This window comes from Cygnus atratus, chromosome 2 (assembly GCF_013377495.2).
Source record: "Cygnus atratus isolate AKBS03 ecotype Queensland, Australia chromosome 2, CAtr_DNAZoo_HiC_assembly, whole genome shotgun sequence".
Taxonomy (NCBI): Eukaryota; Metazoa; Chordata; class Aves; order Anseriformes; family Anatidae; genus Cygnus; species Cygnus atratus.
The window spans coordinates 115,432,406-115,448,351 of NC_066363.1; the positions used below are offsets into that span (position 1 = coordinate 115,432,406).

Sequence of the window (15,946 nt, forward strand, 5' to 3'; positions counted from 1 at the left end):
ATCATCTAGGTTGGAAAAGGCCTTCAAGATCATCAAGTCCAACCATCAACCTGACCTACGAAATCCGATCACTAAGCCACGTCCTTTAGTGCCGCGTTCCCAGAAGAGGTTAAAAAATGCTCTCTTCTAGGTCCATTTTCTAGTACGATCTTAAACTTCTTTCTCTTGGTGTTTCTTTGATCTTTATTTCAACTATGAGAATCACGGCATCAGTCCTAACTTCTCCTCCTTTTTTCTCTGCATATTCTTTATTTTCCTATGGAAGATTAAACTACCTATTGATTTATTGTTATGACAGTAGTCTTTCAGAAGACTAAGAAGAGATGCTTGCCACTGGCAATAGTGCTGCTTCTCTTTCACATTGTTGATAATATCTATCATGAATTATAACGTATTAAGTCTTCTGAGCCTAGGAAAGCAACGAAGTATGACCCTAATAAATCTCAAGATACTCTTATTAGGTTTACAGTCTTTGTTCAGAAATATTAAAATAGTGGGTTAGCTAGAATTAAAACCAGTTTGAACTGTTGAACAGAGTCATCAGTGGAATAAAACACATGATCTGTACAGGGTTTGTCTTTATCTCTGAAGTGAGATCATACTCCTGAAAATTTTACCCTTACCTTTGAATCCTTTGATCTTTTTGACAGTGTCTCTTCAAGCCTTTGAATACTTCATCCTTAGAGCTATTGACTTAAAAATAAAACCCTTTCTGAATGCTGCTGTTTCTGTAAATAGGCTAAATGAGCTGACAGCTCTCTTCTGTTATTTATCTTGAGTTCCTTGTTTTATTGTCTATGCACGTAGACAGAAATTTTTCTTTCTTTTCTTTGTGAAATAATTCCAAGATGTCATTGTGATCTGTAATTATTGAAAAGTTATGGTTTTTATCTTCCACTTAGAAAGAAAAAAAAATCAAGTGCCCTCAAATAACCAAAGGCTCTTAAAATTTCACTGAAAGAACCACAGTTTTTGTATCAAGGCTGATTGTTAAAGGAAGAGCACAGACAGTTGAAAGGCCTCTGTGGTTGTGTATGTCTGATAGAATTTATTTGGGAGCCTTTCCAGCTGAAGGAGTATGTTGTTTTGTCTTGAAGGTAGTTATTCCCTGCAATGGGCTGAAAGGAAGCCTTGATGGGAAAAGAGAAGGACAGCTGTTCACATTCTTTTGCCTAGCATTGTAAGGTTGATCCTTATGCAACTACAGATATGGCTTTTGGCTGCAGAGCAGTGAAAGAAACAACCTTTCAGTACTAGCTGTCTTTCTGCATAAGCTCACTTCAGATACCTCTTTGAAACACTTTTCTTCATGGTGTAACAACAAGCCACCCAATTTAGTAGGCTGGTTTTTTTGATAGCTACAGTACAGCAGCTGAAAGTCTAAGGCTTGCTCCTTCTTGCCTGGGTACTCCCAGCATGGTTTATGCCACGGTACAGTCTAACCTGGTAAAAACTGATGGGTTTCCTCCATACTGTGTTCCAAAGTTGGGACTGTAACTTGCATAGTCATACCCTCCGTGATAACAATTTCAGTTTTTGATAATGATGTAGCCTTAAAACAACTGCAGTAGTAACTGAAGCTTAAAAGCAGCGTTGTGGGTAGGTCTGGTAATTCCTGATTCCCTGTTGCTGCATTATGATTACCTTAAAGTATGAAGGTAACTTGCTTATGTCTGTACAATGGTAATCTTGTCTTTGCACTGATTTGGAAAACTGTCATTCTGTGGTAATGAAAAGATATAAAATTACAAAATCTCAAGTATATTCCATCAGCTAATTGCACAGATGATAGCATTTTTATTTATTAGTGATGGTCTTTTTTCCATTGTGTATACTTATAAAATACTTATTTCAATATAAGATATTTAACTATGCTGAATGCATTTTTTTTTGTCTGAACACCATTAGCTTCATTTTTGCTCCATGTTTCAGTTTTTAGAAATGATTTGCAGCTGTTTTTTGTTTTAATGTTGCTCCTCTTCCTTTCACAGGACAAGGGAGTCTGTTCGATAAAACAGTCCAGTAAAATCAGTCTGCATTCAGCGTGTTTGATAAGATTACTTGATTCATTGTTGTTTTGTTTGGTAGTTTGTCTTTTCATGGTCCATGTAGTAATGTGCACCCCAGATGTCACAGGCAGACTAAAAATCGTACTTACGTCAAATGCAGATGCCTTTGTTAGTTTTATTAAGGTGTGGATTTAATTTTGGATATACTTCAGATGGTAAGTGGCACAGTGTAAATAATAAGAATCTTTTGAGTATTACTCAGAATGCTTTGGAGGATACTGTTCTTACTGTTAAGAATATTAATTGAGCATATGTAAGAAGAGGGAGGAGACAGAAGCTAAGTAATTTCTTTCAAAGTGAATGCAAAGCTAAGAATATATCCTGTTCTTCTGCTTCTCCTCTCCCAATATCCCATCCACTAAATTGGTGTCCTTGGTGCAACATCTCTTTGCATCTGTGTGCAGTCTCTTGTCCCAAGAGCTGCTGCTACATGAATCCTCCCCTCCCTCTTTCTCAAACTAGGTCACCAATCCCATGGTCTCCTATTACCCCATTCTGCTGTCATCCCTTTTCCCTTCTCACGTATGAGGACTCCAACTCCGTTCATTTTACCCTTCTGTGTGGCTGAAATTATTAAAGGACTACAATGTTGACATCCCAGATTTTAGTATTTACTTCATATTCTGGCTCAGGACCAACCTAGCTTTCTTCTTTAGTTTGGTGCCAGGAGAAGTTATAAGAAAATAAAAACCCAGTTCCATCATTCTTATCACGTCTGGGATCTTCCATATATTACTTAACAGTTTAGAAAAGTTCATATGGCTTCCCCTTTTGTACTTTGTCCCTCGTTTGTCATAGTGTTGAAGTGGGTGCCGGTATGCTCAGCTGAACTGAAATTTCAGAACAGTTGATTCTCTCTCTTTTTTTTAAATTTAAGATTGTTGTTACTTTTCCATATACATTTTTACACATATAGTGTTACAGTGTTCAGCACTTCATTTTTTCATTTATTGGTACAGTAGTTCTATGTGTCTGGGCATTAAAGCATCTATCATAACCACGTTTCCACCTTTTATGGAGATGATAGGAAATACTGCTGCTTGATTTTTATTTTTTTTTAAGATCTGCAATAAAGTTGTTTGTTTTAAATCTATTAGCAGCTCTCCAGAATGTGTCTGCAAAGCTTGGGAAAATAGGAGTACAGTCTGTGTTAGACACTTGCTTCCCTGGTACTATTAAAACTGTTTCTATTTTACTTGTGCAGTTACTTAGGTTTCTGCACCTTCCTCCCAAACCTAACCTGTATTTTCTCAAAGAGCACTATGCTAGCATAATGCTCTTTTATTTGTTTGACACTTTACTGGTAAGGGAGAGTGACTCATAAGATCATTAAATATTAAAGTTTAATAATTCAGTGGAAGCATTGACATCTTAAAGTTAATCTGTTTTACTGTAACAGAAAAAATGATGGTTGTTAAATTTTGTGATGTGATAAACATGTTTCAACTTTTAACAGTCTGTATGACAAAAATATTTCATCTTTTGAATGCATGCCCAACTCTCCGTTATCACACTCTAATTTGCTGAGATAAACATCCATGTAATATGTTAAAGCCACACTAAAGATACTCCTTTTTCAATAAAAGAGTAAATCCAACAGTTTAACTGTAACAAATAATGGATAGCGATACAGAGGTTGATCTTATAAGATCTCTTTTTTTTACGCAATAAAAAACAACACTTCCTATTAGCGGACATTTTATTTTGAAGTAAATGGACATCGGCTATGAAAGCTAAATAGTGTAAATTCCTCAACAAATTCAGTGCTGGCTTTTTTGCACAGTTGTAATAATTCCCTTCTGAATTCTGACTGAAATTCTGACTGAATTCTGACTGAAAAGCAATAATCTAGTTCAGGCTGATGAAAAGAGCAACTTCCTGCATTATAAATTGGTGTTACCATATGTATAAAATTATCCTAAATTATATATTGTGTCAAGACTGGCTTCCCACGTTTTTCCTAGAAAGTGTAACTTTTCTTTTAGCAATATGCAAGTATACTATCTATTTTTCTTTAATGTTTCTATTTTTCAGGTAGTAGTTCTGCATTGAATTTTCCTTCTCTTTTTCAGAAAGGGAAACTAAACAGGGATATCCAAGAGATATAAACACATTCAAAATTATCAGATACATACAAAAGTTATAAGTAAGAAAAGTTTCACTAGATCAGTAATCCATCCTCAGCAGTGCAAGGTTTTTGTTTGTTTTTGTTTGTTTTTTGTCCTGTTTGAGTATAGTGTGTTTCCCGTAATGTAGTGCTTTGTTAAGCTTGATTTCTTTTTTAAAGTACTGAAAAGACGAGATCTTCCACAGTCTACACGGTGTTTTTCTGTTCCTTTTTCCAAAAGTTTGCCTGTGACTGTATAAACTGAACCATGACTATGTGGAAGGTAGATACATTCTTTGGTTTTAATACCTTTATTGGCCTGCATTGCCAGCATCTTTTGGTTTAAGAGGAACCAGGACATAGCAGAGCTTTCCAGCAATATGCGTCTACTGTTGTCCAGAGCCAAAACTTTCTGAAAGATCGTTGTGAAGGAGAGATTTGACAGAATGTGTTCTTTTTCCATCCTGGCTCTGAAATGAAGATCTGTCACACAGGTAATAAACTAGCATTTTTGAGTAAAAGACAGAAACAAGACCTGCAAGAGAGCTTAATATCAGTCTGTGCTAGTTAGAGGCAAAATGCAGTAAGAGTTGCTAACCAGCTATCAAGCTTGTTCAGCTCTCTTTTACTTAGAAAAGGCAAGACTAATCTTGTATATTACCTTTAGGAACTATTTGGGCAAAAGTGACTCAACACAAAAGCCTAATAGTGGCAGACATGTATATCGAACTTTCAAACAGAACGATATGGAGACTAGCTAGAAGGAGTCACCTTTTGAATGAACTGTCTGTTAAAATATTCTTAAGAAAAGATTTTAGTCTGTTAAAGACTTGAAGCCTGCAGTGAACATTCAAATCTGGCTGGTAACTTGAATACATGCCTGGTTTAATGGATTTACGAGCTTTTCTTGCCACATCCAAGTAACCTAAGTAGCTGTTCTCTCTTGCAGGTGTAAAATGAATTATTCTAGGTTTCAATTTACTAGTTGCTGATTTAGATTTATTTGTTGGGGTTGAATTTCTTCTGCATTTCTGTTTTGGTTTCTGCGTTTCTCTTTTGAATTGAAGAGTTAGTATTTAAACCTATTGTTTATTATTGCTTTGAATTTCATTTATTCCACAGCCGACTCTTATTGTCTTTATTTCTAAGCACTCTGTCCTAAGGGACATGCACAACATCCCACAAAATGGTATAATCTGTTTTTTTATGCTATTTCTAGTATTCCACAGCAACTGGAAAAAAAAAAAAAAAAGAGCCTAAACTGAACACTACAGCATAGGCAATTCATTACAGATTTTCCGCTCAGTATTCAGTAAATTGTCAAGTACTTATTTTCATCATTAGCATATTTTTCATAGAACAGAAGCATAGCCATTTCTGGCAGACTGAATTAAATGCATTTTGCTTGAATGTGAAAGAAGAAAACATTGTCAGGCTTTCTATGAAAGCATCATTTTCTAGTAGTAATTTATTTTCTGGATCAGTTTGCTATGGATGTCTTTATGTTTCTGTTAAGTTATGGGTATGTGGTTCAGTCTACCTGTAATTAAACCATTTCTTAACTGAAGGGAAAAATATCTGAAAATAATTATTTTCCCTTATTTTTTTTTTCTTCATACTGCTTGAGCTAAAATTTACTAATTCTCTTAGTCATGCACTGGTGTATTTCATTTAAAATTTTAAAGTATGTTTTTATAGACTGAAGACCAAAACAAACCTCAGAATTCCACTGTCCAGGGACGATAGCAAAGGTCAGGTATAAATGCTCAGAAAATTTGTTACAGATGTAAATTTCTTTTCCAGTCTAATGTTGGTTGATAGCAATTCCATTTTATTTTATTTTGAGTCTCATAGATACTTCTCTTAATTAATGTGGAATTAGATGATGCACACGGTCTTCATTTCAAAACAGAATTATTATGAAAAGTGCCTAAACTTCTTTTGCTTATTTACTTAGTATAACCTGAAGGAAAAGTATGTTTTAAGCAAGATCTGATTTTCTTTCAGGAGTGTGGAAATCTCCTGTATTCTGCTTGTAATTTATATAATTTGTCAGTGAGACAGGCTGTTTTATTGTAGCTGCTTGCTAAAACCAGCAGTTGTGTAGCTGGCAAATTTACAGTATCAATAGAGAACTAAGAAGCAAAACATATATATCAAATCAAAGTATAAATAGAAGAACTTAAATGCTGTATGTATCAAACTGTTTATGTGCTTGAGTGTGTAAATACACCTACAGATATATATTCACATTTATACATACATCCATATAAAATGGTAAATCACAGAACTTTATTCAAATATATCCTCTGCTCTGTTATTCCAGTAGCAAAGACTGTATGGGAGGGAGCTCAAAACATTTCTAACAACTGTTTTGCTGTTAGCTCTCAATAGCTAAAAGAGAGGACAAAGATATTTTCCCCTATTTCTTTTATTTTTCTGATTGTTTTCTTATATTTTATTGTATTCTTTTATTTTTTATATTTGTAATATGAGAAAAAATAAATGGTAGGTAGTAGCCCTTTTGATGGCACATAGTATTTACTACAAAAAGCGGGTGTGTGTGCAAAAATAGCTAACGGTAGTCATCCTATTTAGCATCTTAAAGCATCCATAGCTGCTACTTTATCTTTTACATGTTTATCTTTTTACATATTTATCTTTTTCTGTATCTTTTACATGTGCCAATAAGATTGCTTAAAATATCTGCTATCAAGATTCTGTACCTTTTTTCCTAAAAGATTTTCAATTGCCTGCTTTTATATTTCATTCACAAATAAAATAAAACAAGTGAGGGATGTAAACAGTTATTACTCTCTCTTGCAAATGGCCCCCATTAGTTGTTATTGTTTCTTTTCTTTTTTCTCATGTTACCAATGCACCTGGGGGCATTGTTTTATAAATTGTTAAATACTCTAGGTGGCCATATCAGATACGGAATCATTTGTGTCAAAAGTGGTATCTGACCTCTATAATCACAAAAAATGCGCAAACAAACAAAAAGAACACAGCCTGTAAAGGACAGCAAGAAACATTTTGAGAAGAAGTCTTTAAAAATACATGACGAAGGGAAAGATTTAAAAAGACTGCTGGCTTTCAGCATATATATATATATATATATAGTATACGTACGTGTGTGTGTGTGTATATATATACATATATATATATATACACACACTATTATCTGTCCGCTCCCCTTCACCCAAAACCAGCACCCCCAACCCAACCTTCAAACTTTCTCTGTTTTTAGTTGAAAATGGAAAACTATATAGATGGCTAACACATACATACAAAATTTTTAGAGCAAAGATTTTGCAAAAGCCACCTTAAGCCACCAACTTGCCTTTTGGAAGCGAAACGTTACTAGTAGTGATCCTCTCTCATTTATGGTAGCCTCTTCAGACAACACAGAAGAAAATAAATTTGCTGATAGGCTGTGGCTGGAAGATTTTTTCTATGCTGTTGACACCTCGGTGCGTGAAACTGAGCATAGCCAATAAAGTCTTAGAATTTACACCTACTGGGTGTACAAATTAAATTCATTATTGAAGAAGTATAAATAAAAGCAATCTCTGAGTACAAAAACTAAAAGGTAGGAGTTTGAATTGATGACATGGTTGATGCTGTCAAATGTTTTAATATTATATTAGGCTTTTAATTATTTATTAAAAATACTTAGAGACAGTGATCAGGATGACTGATAGAAGACGACAATTTCTCATTGAGACTGAAATTTGATTGTGATGCTACATTATATTACGTTTCTCTGACTCTTTCTTTGTATGTGTATCTCAGCCCCTACCTTCAAAGGGAGTTTATTAATGACTTCAGCAGAATCAAGCTTCCTTTCAGATGGAATACTGTGCCTATCAAGTATGGCTAATCTAAAACTTTTATGTATTTGTTCTAGTTACTAATGCTTCGCTTCCGCAAATTATTTGATGGTTACTATTTTTATAATTTTAAAGTGTTTTCTGTGACATTTTGAAATGAGATTAATTTTTAGTTATACGATAAATAGAAATTTAAGTCTGTCAGTTCCAGACTTAATGAACTGTTGTAAGTCAAAAAAGAATAAGGAGATCTACTAATAGCGTGAGTTGCAACAACAGCTGGATTAAGTTAAAGCACAAAAATAAAAGTATGTACTTGGTGCTTTGAGGGAAAGAACCAACCTTTTGCTATGCTGTTTTGCCAAGTTAAACTCTGTTATGCACAGCAATTATATAACTTAAACTTTTTATATCCACCCAAAATATTTTAATTTCAACCAATACAATAAATCTTGCATTGCTATGTTTTTTTAAAGATACTGAAATTACTGATTGCCAGTTCTATATTTATTTCCAGGCTTTGAATACAGATACAGGCTCTTAACAAAAATATTTTAAAGACATACTTGACACTTATTAGGCAGCAAAATTATAGTAGTGGCATTTGTTTTGATGTAAAGTATGATAGTATTTTCTTGCTTGCAGAAATATTTTTGTAGCAATAAATATTACTAGAAAACAATAATTTGCTTTTGGATGAAATCTTTTCAATTACTCCATGTCTGCATTCTTTATATTAGTTTTTTTTTTTTTTCCTTCTTCTGGTGGTTGAGTAAAACATACTCACGTGCTGAATTACTCTTTGAGTACAAGAACATTGAGGAAAATCTTTTGAAAGGGAATGAACGTTTCTTTTTATTTGTTCTTTTATGTGATATAATAGATTTTATAAAATTGTTTTAAGTATTTTTTTGGTCAATCTTATAGAGATAAGTTGTTTTTATACATTATAGCTTCCTTTTTCTCTTGGGTTGAAAGCAATATTTTGGAAGCTAGAAGTAAATACAAGACTTCTGCATAATTATCCCATAATTTGACACTTAGTTTCGAAATTCTAAATTCTGTCTCTCTTAGAAGTCACACCCTAATTGAAAATAAAGGAAACAGAAAGAAACTGTGGAGATTTCCTTGAAGTTTTGTTAGTGAGAAGGAATATGAAGCATTACCCTTTCTTCATTTTGAATAGAAAAGAACAGAATTCCATTCATTTCATTTCTCAGTTATTATTGTTTCATTAAAAGATTTATTATTACAGTTCTGATTTAAAAGTATAGTTCTTTTACTGATATAGCATATTATAGGGTGGGGAATAGAGGAAGGTGAGAGAAAAAAAAGAGCGAGAGGAGATAGGAGAGAAAGGAAGAGAAGGGAAAAGGAGAACAGAAGATGAAAGAAAAGAAGGGAGAAAGAGGAAGGAGAGAGGGAGGAAGAAGAAAGGGAAAGAAAATAAAGAAAAGAAGAGGTGTTACGTGGTAATGGTTTGGTAGTGGGTGGCTGCAGGGGTGGCCTTAGTGAGGAGAGGCTGGGGTTGCCCTGTGACAGGGCATCACTGTGATAACATATTTAAGAAAGGGCAAAAAAGCTACACAGAGAGGAAGGGGGGGAAAGCAGAGCATGTGAAACACTAGCATGGGGGTATTTCCTGAAGGAGCTGTGGCCTGCAGAGAGCCCACACCGGAGCAAGTTCCTGGCAGGAAGTGCAGCCCGTTTAGAGCCCCCAGTGGAGGAGCAGATTCTTCCTGAAGGACTGCAGCCCATGGAGAGGAAGCACGCTGGAGCAGGCAAAAAGTGTGATGAAGAAGGAGCAGCAGAGAGGAACTGTTGCGGGCTGACCATAATCCCCCATCCCCATGCACCAGTCAATATGGGGGGAGGCAGAGGAACTGGGATTGAAGGAAGAAATTTGAACCTGGAAAAGCGGCTGAGAGGAAGCTTTTTGGTTTTGTTGATGGGTTTTTCATTTGTTTGTTTGTTTACCTTTGTTTCTCACTACCCAAATCTATTTAGATTAATTTAGATTTAAATTAGCAATAAATTAATTTTCCCCAAGTCGAGTCTGCTTTGCATCTGATGGTAACTGGTAAGCAATCTCCTTGTCTTTGTCTTGACCCTTTTCATCCTTTTTTCTCCCTGTTTTCTGTTGAGGAGGGTATTAAGTGGGTGGCTGGGTGGGCACTTGGCTAGCTGATCACAAGAGGAGAGCAAGGGGGAGGAAGAGAAAAGAGAAGAAACAAAGAAAGAAAAGGAAGGGAGGAGGAGGGGAAAAAAAAGATGAAAGGGAGAAAAGGAGAAAGGACAAGAGAAAAGAACAGAAAGAGGAATGGAGAAAGAAGAGAACATACAGAGAGGGGACAGAGTTAAAAGAGAAATAAAGGGAATGAAGGGAAGGAGAGAGAACAAGAAAGAGGAGAGAGCTAGAGGAAGAGGAGAGGGAGAAAAAGGGGAGAAAGGAACGAGATAAAGAGAAAAGGAGACAAGCAAAAAGAAAACAGAAAAGAGAGGAAAAAAAGAAAGAAAAGAGGAAGAAGAAAGTAGGAAAAGGGAGGAGAAAAAAGAAAATAAAAGGAAAGAAATCCAAGAAACTCCACTGTGGCTGAGGAATTTATAGCTTCATACTGTTAGAAGCAAAATCAAAAATTTTAACTGACTGGAAGAACTTGTATTCAGTACCAGTATGTGGTAAGCAAGACCTCAGAAATCGCTTCCTACCAAGTAAAAACAGTTGAATCCTTATATTAAAATAACTCAGCCTTGGTGTTTTCAGCATTGCTGTTGAATGAATAGATAATAATCTTTTCACGTAAAACCTTCCATAGGAGTTGTAATAACTAAAAACTTTCTTACTGATTCAGAAAATTGGTTACTTAGCCAGATGGATGGTGTGGCTAAATTGGTGTAATATAACAAGCTCCAACAGGCTGGCGTGTTGGCACATGTCAATTTTTAAGACTGGCCAAAGTTAATAAAACAATTTAATTAGGATAATCCAAGCTTAATAAGATTCTTGCTAGTGAAAGTAAAGAAAATAAATCACTTCTAAGTTCTGCATAGCAATTTGTTTTAATGCTGTCCTTTCAGGGAGAAATATATTTTTTTTAATAAAATAATCTCATATTGCAGTCTAGTAGCTCAACATTGAGTAACTTCTACAAGATGTAAAGATTTCTGAACTGAAAAAAAAAAAGAAACTAATTCTAATAAAATATAAGCAGTCTTTTAAAACTGTAGTTAGTGAACTTTGCTCAGCAGCACTGGTGGGTGGTTATTTCATTGAAATGGATTTAACCCCTTTCTCTGAAATATGCTTATCTTTTAAACTTGCTTTCTAATACCACTTAGCAGCATGTTCTGTTTTGTTTCTTGTATTTTCTTTCTTTTCCTGAGGTGAAGGTGGAAGGAGGTGTCTGTATGTAAGTACCTATTCTACTTGCTTGCAGTTGGTTTTAATGGCAGCCACTGGAAAACTGTGGTGAAATCGTGCAAGAGCAGGGATACAACCTCAGGCTCGAGCAGAGGAATGTGTGTAGGGGGGCTCCTTGGTCATCCTGCTGTGGTACCTCCGCCTCTTCCCTGCTCTGTGCCTTCATGGGCCAGACGTGGCAACCCAAGGGTTGCTCAGCTCAGCTGCATCTGGCACATAAGTTCAGGAGCGAAGGAGGGAGCACGTTGTCTTGCTGACAGAGGGTGAAATACAGGATTTGCTCTGAGGAGTCCGAAATGGGAACCAGTTGTGTCAGGCTGAGGCCATCCTTCTCCAGTTACTGTAAACCAATATTGGAGCCAAAAGAATAATGCTGCTCTCTCCAAGCTGCTTTTCCTGTTCTGGGCTGCCCACCTCCCTGGGTGCTGGCACAAGCATTCACATGGCTTTTTGGGGAAATAATCAAGGTTTAAAGAGAAAAAGGGGTGGGAGAGAAGGCATGGAGGCAGGAACGTGAGGTCTGCCTTAGAGGAAGTGAGGCTGCTGCTTTGAGGGGCAGAGCAGGCTGAAGTGACGTGAGCCCAGTATTAATCCTGATGCAGAGCTTATTGCTGAAAGTGAAAACTACTCCACGCAGGTACGCAGATGAACTATCGCTGATTTAACTGCAGGGTGGTGTCTTGTCGCTGACACAGCTGTGGTAACAAAAGCCCCTGCTGTGGCTGCTAGGAAAGGCTGGAGACTTCTAATCAGTCAGTGGAGGAGGAGTGTGGCTAAGAGCTGTGGCTGCATCAGGGTTACTTTTCTCGTTGTGGCATGCTCAAGTAGGTGTCCTGCTCAGCCTTCTGAACTAGACCTGGCCCACAATGGTGTTCTGGCAACAGTTTTCTGATTCCTTTCCCCTTTTTCACTGTGCAACAAAGTTAATGAAGCCGCTCTCAGATGCTCCATGGGCTTGCTCTGTGGGTGGTGAAGCAGCTCTGAAGTCCTGCTGTTGTTCTGCAGTACACTTTGTCACTCTGTTTCAGATCTTCAGCTAATGAGAGACCAAGCAGATGCAGCAGTTTCCAGGCTTCCTCAGGAAGCTTCAGTAAACATCTTGGAGCTGCTGGTTCTGGGGACTTCTGGTGGGTTGCTGCTGCAGGTCAGGGCCAGAAGGTGTTTGCCTCTGTCAGCTCTTACAGACAGCTTCTGTTGGCTACCTCCTGATTATGGACTACCTATGCATTTTGTCTTCAGCAAGCTTGATAAAGCAGTATCAAGAACCTGAGTGCTCGAGGAGCAGTTGTAGAACTGGTAGGTAAGAGTACAGCTCCCAGAGCCAAGGAAACAGGCTGTTAAGACAGACCTATCAGTTGTCACAGCAGTTAGTGCAAGACCAGCACAATGAGGCACAGAAAATTGGTTCAGGACAATGTGGGACTGCTTAGGACTTTGATGGCAACAATGTGCCACAGGGCATGGTCACCAGCAACCATTCCTGACACATCAGAGGCCGTGACCCAAAGAGAATACTGGGTCTTGGACTGCAGCAAGGAGTGACTTCTAGCAACAGAAGGAAGATACTCTGCCTGCAGAGAAAGACAGGCATAAGTGCCGTGGAAAGAGGTGAACAAGATTGTCAGTGCCGACATGAGACCCAGCTGAGGCTTCACCAAACATGTACATGAAGAGGAGAAGGAGGATGGTAGTTATTGGAGACCCTATCCTGTCAGAGACAGAGACACCCATCTGCCAACCTGATACACTTGCTATATCTGGATGTTTAGGTGTGTATACAAATAGCAGATGCTGCAGAGGGATGCATCTGAAGGTTGTCCAGCTCTCAAACTTTACCCGTTGTTCATCCGTGCTGCTGCCATAATATTACTGGGGTGAACCTGAGTGTATCGTGACTGAAGAGAGAGGACAGGGGTACATGGCATAAATACCCAGGGAGTGTTCTCAGTCCTGCCAGGGTGGGGGAAAGGCCGAGGTAGCAAGGATACATCCCTCAAGTCAACACATAGCTGCATGGCTGATGTTACAGGTGGGATTGTGGTACCTTCTTTGAGGAGTAAGGACTGCTGAATAGGGGCAGGATCCGTGGGATGGAGTGTGGCAAGGGCATCTGCTGACAGTCTCAGTAACCTTTTCTGAAGAAGTTGAACAAATGTGGCAGAAAGCCGCTAATGAGCAAAGGCAAATCATGGCTGACCAGCCTCATCACCTTCTATGATTAGATGACTGGTTCAGTGTGGAAGAGGAGACCAGTATGTTGTCCACATTGACTTTAGCAAGGCCTTTGACATAGCCTCCCATAGTATACTCACTGTCAAATTATTGAGATAGAGACTTAGGTGGATGGAAAAGGACAATAAGTTGGATGGAAATTTGCCAGGACTGTAATGCCCAAAGTGTTTTGATCAAAGGTGCAAAGTCCGCTTGGTGACCACTTACTAAGCGGTGTTGCTCAGGCATTGATACTGAAACTTATTGTTGAATGTTGCTATGAAAGACGTAGAGTCTTTCATAGAGTGCACACTCAGCAAGTTTGGATATGATCCTCAACAGGGCAGAGTGGCTGGTGCACTGGAAGGCTGGGCTGCTGTTCAGAGGGACTGAGACAGCAGAGAAGTGTGCAAAGAAGAGGAACCTCAAGAAATTCAGCAAAGGCAAGAGCAAAATCCTTCGTCTGGGAGACAGTAACCCAAGCAGTGTAGAATCATAGAACAGGGATTAGAAGGGACCTCAAAGGATCATCAGGTCCAACCTTTTGTGGAAAAGGGAACCTAGATGAGATTATCCAGCACCCTGTTCAGTCACGTTGAAAACTGCCAGTGATGAAGACTCTACCACATCCCTGAGGAGGATGTTTCAGTGATTGATTGTTCTCGCTATTAAAAATTTCTTCCTCATACCAAGATGAAACCTCTCCCGGTGCCACTTGTACCCACTGCCTCTTGTCCTCTCCATGTGGCTCTTGAGAAGAGAGAGCCTCTTTATAGTTGCCCTTTAAGAACTAGAAAAGTGTGGTGAGGCCCACTGAGCCTTCTCTTCTACAGCATGAAAAGATGCTCTTTCAGTCTTTCTTCACGTGGCAGGTTCTCCAGCCCTAGGACAATATAACCAAATTGCTCAGTACAGGCTAGGATCAGACCTGTGTGACCGGAGAGCAGCCTTGCTGAAAGGAACCAGGGTCGTGGTGGACAACAACCTGAACATGAGTCAGTAGTGTGCTGGAGCAACAAAGGTAAATCAGATCCTGCACTGACTTTGCAGAGAAATTACTAGCAGAGATATGATCATCACACTCTACTTGGTGCTTGTCAGATCACACTCAGAGTAGTGTCCAGTCCTGGTCCCCACAATTCAGTACAGGTTGGGAGCTAACTCTCTAGAAAGCAGCTTTGCAGAAAATGGCCTGGGAGTCTGGTGGTTAAGGAGCTGCACGTCAGCCAGCAGTGTGCCCTTGCAGCAAAGAGGGTCAAATCCGCATTGGGCCATGTCAGAATGAGCATGCATGGCCAGCAGGTTGGAAAAACTGATCCTTCCCCTCTGCTTGGCAAGTGTGAGACCACATCTGGAGTAATATGTCCAGTTTTGGGCCTGCTAGTACAAGAAAGACATTGACATAGTGGAGTGAGTCCAGCGAAGTCCACTAAGATGGTTGAAGGCTAGAGCATGTGAAGTGTGAGGAGAGGCTGAGAGAGCTGAGCTTGTTCACACGAGAGAAGAGAAGGCTCAGGGGGATCTCATGGCAGTTCGCAGCTAACTAATGGGAAGGCGTAGAGAAAACGGAGCCAGGCTTCCCTTGGAGGTTGCAGAGTGACAGCATGGGAGGCAACAGACACATGTTGGAACGTGGAAAATTCTGATTTGATACTAAGGAAAATATTTTCCCAGTGAGAGCAGTTAAGCACAGGAGGAGGTTGTCCAAAGAGGTTGAGAAGTCTTCATTCTTGGAGATAGCACAAAACTTGGCTGAACAAGGCCCTGATCCAAGTTGCCTTGCTTTGAGCAGGAGGTTGGACTAGATGACTTCTGGAAGTTCCTTCCAGTATAAAATATCTACAGTGATATGAGAGTGTGAACCTTGGTGGAGCTTAACGTTCTTAAAAATAGCTCTCAGTGTGTGTATATATTTTATTTTGCATTTGACTAACCAGTTATATCTCAATAACACACACAAGATACTCTAAAAGAAAGTTGTCATTGTGGAGACTGGCCAGTTAAAAAGCCAAATTAAACAAGAAAACTTGGGATAAATTCATAGAGGTCCCTTGTGTAGGATGATTAAATTTTAGAGGCCAAAATGCATTTGGTGATTACTGACCATTTCTTGTTCAGCATAGTCACTTTACTTTCCACCATTTTATTTTTTATTATTTTTTTTTTAAAAGAGTAAGCTTCACCCAACTTGAAGCCAAGAATATGTGGAAGAGTGTTTTTTCTTTCCTTTTTTTTCCTTCTTTCCTTTTTCATTTTATATATTGCACATTTTGTGGCAATGTTTTTCTTGGGCTTAGTACATTTC

At 38.3% G+C, this 15,946-nt stretch overlaps 1 protein-coding gene across 1 annotated transcript in view; it reads left to right on the forward strand.

Moving 5' to 3' along the window:
- The window catches only part of ASXL3 (ASXL transcriptional regulator 3), a 126,234-nt gene that overhangs the window by 31,225 nt on the left and 79,063 nt on the right, over positions 1 to 15,946 (forward strand). Inside the window, exon 4 of the mRNA XM_050709124.1 lies at positions 4,034 to 4,036. Coding sequence (XP_050565081.1) covers positions 4,034 to 4,036 — 3 coding nt within the window. The remainder of the gene's footprint in view (positions 1 to 4,033; positions 4,037 to 15,946) is intronic.